We start from the raw sequence: 6,616 nt of genomic DNA on the forward strand, positions 1-6,616 counted from the left end.
CATTGTAGCCAATCACAGACATATATGTTGAACGTGTCAACACAATGGCCAATCAGTGGTGTTTAAGAATCCGTTCAACAGCGCTCAAAATGCTAGAAGGAAATGCTTGTATCGTCACATTTTTACATTTCAGTACCAACTTGGTACCGAAGTTGGAACATTTTGACAACTCTATTACTGAAAGCTGCAGTCCGTAGCTTTTTTGGGTTAAAAATTATCCCAAAAAAAATTGAGCAAGTACATAACCAGCCAGTGTTCAAAACTCTCTGCTTGCCTTAGCTCGATTCAAAACGGTAAGCTTGTAATAATGTTTTTAATTCCAGTGGTACTGGTGGATTTCCACGGGAAATTCGAGCACGTCTTTGCGTCATTACGTCACATCTGTACACATAAAGGAGGAGTCTCGGCTAGTAGGCAATATTGCGTGTGAGGATGTTGGAGGTGGAGATTTTTAGAGCCTTTTCACGCAGCACTTGATATAATTAAACTTATCAATTTGATGGCGGATCCAGAAAGGTTCAAATGACAATCACCAGTGACAACTGGAGATTCACCCGTTGTAAAAGACGGAGAAAAAAAAGAGACTGCAACCGGGACCATGTGAAAACCAGGATAAATATCGGGAGGGCATTAAATGTAGTCACGCAATGCTGATGTTGTTAACATTAACAATTTGAGAACAAAGTATCATTTGCACGGTTTGACGTGATATGATAAGCGAGCGTTAGATTTAATCAGCGCGATTTACTGCAATGCTTTTTTCCCCTTAACATTAGTTGGTCAGAACAAAAGTGGATGTTACTTACTTGTTAAGACGACATTTTCCGGTGAAAATTCTTATGTTGGTCATACTTCCAAAGAGTAGAATCTGTGATGGCGAATGACAGTATCCAAACCAGCGCGGTGATTGACAACCGCACATTCTCTTCAAACATTGGATTCATCCGCGCTGTGCCATGCCGAGGCACAACGCACGTAAAGTTGATAATTCCGCGAATAATTGCAATTGCAGATTTTGAACAGAGATGGCGACAAAGAGGAAAAACTGCGGACTGCACCTTTAAATATAAGTGTGGTTATATTATTTTATTGGCTTGTATTTTTATTTTTTTTTCAGATTCAATAAAATTTAATTTAATTAAAAAGCTTAATATTACGAATTATTTTTCCATTCCGGTTCCGTACACACTGCGTAGAATTTTTGTAAATGCGGTTGTCACTACCTGCATTTTTCGGGAGTTAGGCCTAATTCGGTTGTAGAATACGGTTGTCACTCCACGGTAAATGACTGAACTGTGTATGTACAGAACAGGCCATAGCACTTCACTACACTAACTAACAACCGAATTTAGCTGCAGTGTGTACGTGGCTATAGTAAACTTCATATTCAACCAAACTTTGCTATTACTTCTTTGAAACATTAGCAGTTCCTTGTGGCACAACTACCTCCATCCCCAAGGAGCTGTTAAATTGTTGACATCCAAATCAAGCGCCGTGAGCTGTGGAAAATTAGCAGCCATTAAAGCCCGCAGGTAACTGTCAATTTCAGGAACTGTTCGGGGTTTCATCTAAGGGTGCCGCTCTCATTACAATAATGACACATGATGAGTAATTTAGTCCCATAGGCTTTGTCTAGAAGCTATTTTTGTTCACTATATGAAAGCCTGGAAGAGAAAAGCAGTAATTGCTGACATCTTATATTGTTTTATATATCATCCATATTGTGATTTGGCACAAGGAGCATTGAAGCTTCCTGCATATCAGCACTTCTCCGAAGAAAAACACGAGTTTGATTGTGACACAAGCAGGAAATCACGAGTGTCTCAACTATTAACAAACACAGAAGACTTCGATTGTTGTGAGGAAATAAAATTCTGTTTTGTGGCTTTTAATCCATGCATGTTATATCTGAGGCAATTTAGCATACTATATGCTATTGTAGACTTTCTCTTCCAGCAAAACAGACCATAAATATCAGTGACTCATTTGGCACTGGGTGATCATTAATTTTGTCTGAAGTGGTCAAGGTTTGGCTGGTTAACAACAAAATCAGAATTGTTGTGTTCATATGCGACAGATCTGTTTTTCTCTTGACAGTGTGAACGGCACAAACCACATGGAAACTGATCTTTTCAATTCCGATTTGTGCCACTTCCATTTGTGGTCCAAAATCCGAGACAGGTCGGATGTGAACTCAGTCTGAACGGTCATATCGGAATTCATGTGAATTTGAAAGTCACTCTAGAGCACCATTCGTCACAATTCTGCGCTCATGCACTTCAATGATTTTACATACCCGAAGTTATCAAGAGAGTTGGTAAAGGTAGTCAGTGGAAGGACAGTGATGTGACAGAACTTACAAGTATTACAGTGACAGCTCTATATACAAGCAAAACATGAAGGCTTGTATGATAAATGTTTAAAAACTCTGCTCTCTTTTTCGTGTCCTCGTCTTTGTTTTGTTTTTTACATTGCCTACACATAAATTCGCTGGCTTCCAAGGCAGATCATATCATAAATAAATGTGTAATTGCTTACTTTAATGTTATCTGTGTTTACTTCCGTATGACAGCGTGCTGCGAGACGTCTTTTTATTATTATTTTGCATGCGGGTCAGTCAGGATCAGGATCTGTTCACACTGGAATCTGATATTGACCACATTTAAAACAAATTTTTTTTTTTTTTTTTATATTAAATATATCGGAGCGATAAATCGGATTTGAGCAATAGGCCTCGAAGTGTGAACGTAACCTTAGTTGCTCCGCTCCACTCATATTCACGTTCCAGAGGTTGAGTCACAAAAATTGTTTCTTTTGAAATTATTTTTGAAACTATATGAAAGTATTTTTGTTGGAGAAGAAAATAAACTATTTAACTAGCCAATTTTTTTTTTAACGAAAGTTATACAAGTTGTATAAAAGCAATATCACACTCTGCATCGTGCTGTTGGTCTGAATATCAGCACGGCCTTGTCCTTTATGGCCAAATCACAGCCATGCAGATATTCAGTACATCAGCACTCCTGAGTGTGAGATTACTTGAATAAACAATGTTTGAAACCAAATGGTTTGGATTAAACAAGATAAAGATAGGGATGGAGAATAACCATAAGAGAATAAAGAATTTGTGCATTCCAAGGAAAAACCATGACCCACATTTTACTAAAAAGAACAGAAACACATCCACACTAGCCATGAAGCTAACACTCTCTTTATATATAACACACAGCTAAAGCTAACCAGCTAGTAGGAAGGTGTTATATGCAAAAACGACTCAATGCACAAAGACAAAGAGCGGTGGGGGAGAATTAAGAAAATATTTGCATAATCACAAAATCACAATCTTAATTGTCCCTACAGCCAGGCGCGTGTCCGAGAGGAGCGATCGAGCCTTACAAAGCGACGCAAAACCCAGCACGATGTTTCAAAGCACTAACAAGCCGAGAATGAGACAAGGGAAGCAACGCAGACCCAAAAAAGCACAAATTTACTCTCATTTCCTGGGTATGCTTCATTTCTTACCTCCGGTTCCGTCCGAGTTTTCGTTTAAACTGCCTGAAGAATCATGATGACTGCCCACACAGCCACCCATGGATGTTTTCATGCGCCTCTTCCCCCCGCGGACCCGCTCTGGTTCGGTTTCCCCCCGTCCTCTCTCTCTCTGCTGGGATAGAGATTGACAGGGCGCGGGCATCAGCTGGAGAGAGGCGGGGTGGGTGTATGCACACGCGGCTGTGACTCAAACCCTAGTGTGCTGCCTTTTCACAGAACCAATCGAGACGCGCATATTATGAGGTTCCAGAATGCTATCTAGCTAGGCCGCTCACTAGGTTTTGGGACGCGGCCAATGTGATCATCTCTAGTAACGTTACATTCACGAGTCTTTACCTGAACTGGAGGTCTTTATGGCATAATTTATTTATTTCTTATGAAAAGTTTTTCACATTTTATAAGGGGTTTAATCCATTTCGCAGCTTTTAACGGTCTTTAAATTACCAATTAAATTTGACGTAAAATCAAAGCACTTTTTAAAATGCTTTTTTTCAATTAAACCAATTGAGGGAGGAAAAAAGATAGGGAAGAGTGGGGGAAAACGCCCCCTTGGGGTAAAAGGCCCTCATACTTTTTTCCCATATTAACTACTAAGTTAGATGGTTAAGATACGTTTTTGTTGTTGTTATGGACTACGTTGACAGGAGTGATGTAGAAGTTTTCGCTGGTGACGGATTTCACGTTAAGTGATCTAGTTTTCAGCAGTAAGAAAAATATTGTTTTAAAGTGTTTTAAAAATATTTTTTAAAGCATGCTTTTTTGCAGAACATTACAGTTCTATATTGTATAAGAATAGTAAGGCCTGTAGGGAGTATGTTATTTAAGGAAAATATAAATATTTTCAGAATTACACAAAAAAATGTTTTCAAACCTAGTCTGTGGGGTAAAACGCCACAGAATAACACATTTTAAAAGATGACTCTTTATCTCACAATTGCAAGTTTACATCTCGTAATTCTGAAGAATGTTTCTATTTCTATTTAAGAATTCTATTTCTCAGAATTGCGAGATATAAGCAAGTCAGAATTGCAAGTTATAAATTCACAGTTGCGAGAAATAAACAAGATATTCAGACTTTTTTTCTTGCAATTGTGAGTTTATATCTTGCAATTTTGATTTGATTATTTTTGTTATTTTTATTTTATTGTATTTTCATTTTTTGACAATAACATGACAGGATGAGAACATGAAAACACTTGAAATCAACTACCCACCTACCAATCCCTCCCTCACAGCCCACCTCACCCCACCTAGCCCCACCTCACCTCACCCCGCCCCACCTCACCTCACCCCCTGCCCCACACCGTGGTCTCTTTACAATGGGGTACATAATGGATACAGCCACAGGAATGATAAAACATAAAAACATTTTTTTTTAAACAAGAAGTGGGATAAAGTGTTAAGGTATTCAGTCTGAGTCCTGATCATTGCTTTGCACAATATACTTGGAGATCTTCTCAGCAGCTATAGTCCAGATTTTTAATGTTGAAATTTGTACCGAGTTCACCCGAGCTGTGGATATTTCTAACATTATAATGTCCCGAAGTTGAATCAACCACTTGAATATATCCAGGGTATGTGGTGGGAGCCAGTGTTGAGCTATCTTTTTTTTTTTTTTGCAGATGTTAAACCGGCCAGCCAGACAATTTTTTTGCAGTTTAGAGAAATCAAACTGAGAATCATCATTCAGTAATAATACAGAGGGGATCACCGGTATCGGATATTCAATGATTTTCGATAAGATAGCACATACCTCAATCCCCAAAAAATTACCTTTTCACATTCCCACATCATATGGATAAAGGATCCAAGTTGTTGGTCAGGACATTTATCACAAAAGGGACTAAAGGAGGAGTCAATGCGATGTCTTTTGAGTGGGGTCCAATAAGTTCTGTGACAGAAGATATAATGAATCAGTTGGTGATTAGGATTCCTAGCTGAAGTAAAAATGTTCTGCCATATTCTTCCCCAGTCCATGACATCCGTTTATTTCCCATGTGTGCTGTATAGCCTCTAAGGCCTTCCCATACATCCATGAAGTGAAGTGACTAGGACAACTCAAACCAAGCAATGATCAGCTGTGTGGGAAGTGTTTCCCCCCAGGACACATGCATTTAGGACCAGCAATATCTTTCAATGTATAAATGCCCTTCTGCATCCAGTCTCTAGAGAAAAATGGTGTACCTCCCGAACGGATATTATTATTACACCAAATGGGCGTACCAAATATGTGAATAATGAATACATTTTTCCATAAGTTTAAAATTGACTACTGTGTTGGCCATGATTGGACCAAAAGCTTGCATACATTGCTTGATGTTTAGCCTAGAGAACAGTATATCTTGTAACCTGTGTTTGCCTGTTAAGCTCTCCTCTATCTCTCTCCAAGGAACCCTAGAGAGCGGGTCGAGCCAATCCTTAATGAATTTTATTTGAGAGGCCCTATGATACAATTTGAAATTCAGAAGTGCTAATCCTCCATTATGTTTTGCACTCTGCAGTGTTTCAAATTTCAATCTGGGTTGCTTGCCATTCCAGATGAATTTATGAATTTTAGAATTGAGTTTGTGCAAAAAAAAATTTAAAAAAAAATTGGGGCAGGTAATGGAATCATGGAACTGAGAAAATTGATTCGTGGCAAAACATTAATTTTAACACTCGCTATTCTGGCATGTAATGATAGTGGCAACAAGGTCCATTTTTGGAGATCTTGTTCAAACCTAGTTAGAATTTGTAGATAGTTGGCATCAGGTATACCATGGAGGGAAGAATGAACAACAATGCCTAAGTAACTTATTGAAGTTTGTATGGAAATATTGCATGGTAGTCTAACTTTAGCCATACTATTAAGTGGAAGCAAAGATGATTTATCCCAATTCATTTTGAACCCAGAGAGCATTCTGAACTTTTCAAATACCTTCAGTATCTGGGGTGGACTAATGAATTCAGAGACCACTGTAGTCGCAAGGCCAGAATTCTGGCAAATCGGTGTTTAGCAAACTAATGGGTCTGTAGTTTGCACAATCCGAATGATCTTTCTCTTTTTTTGGTATCAGCGATATAA

General features: G+C 38.6%; 1 protein-coding gene across 1 annotated transcript in view; it reads right to left on the reverse strand.

Annotated features, from left to right (window-relative positions):
* The window catches only part of ubtd2 (ubiquitin domain containing 2), a 30,857-nt gene extending 27,150 nt beyond the window's left edge, over window positions 1-3,707 (reverse strand). Inside the window, exon 1 of the mRNA XM_082141514.1 lies at window positions 3,523-3,707. Within this exon, the coding sequence (XP_081997640.1) occupies window positions 3,523-3,694 (172 nt within the window). The 5' untranslated portion in view covers window positions 3,695-3,707. The remainder of the gene's footprint in view (window positions 1-3,522) is intronic.
* Window positions 3,708-6,616: the final 2,909 nt, after the last annotated feature.

Source organism: Leuciscus leuciscus, assembly GCF_965113295.1.
Source record: "Leuciscus leuciscus genome assembly, chromosome: 16".
Lineage (NCBI taxonomy): Eukaryota > Metazoa > Chordata > Actinopteri > Cypriniformes > Leuciscidae > Leuciscus > Leuciscus leuciscus.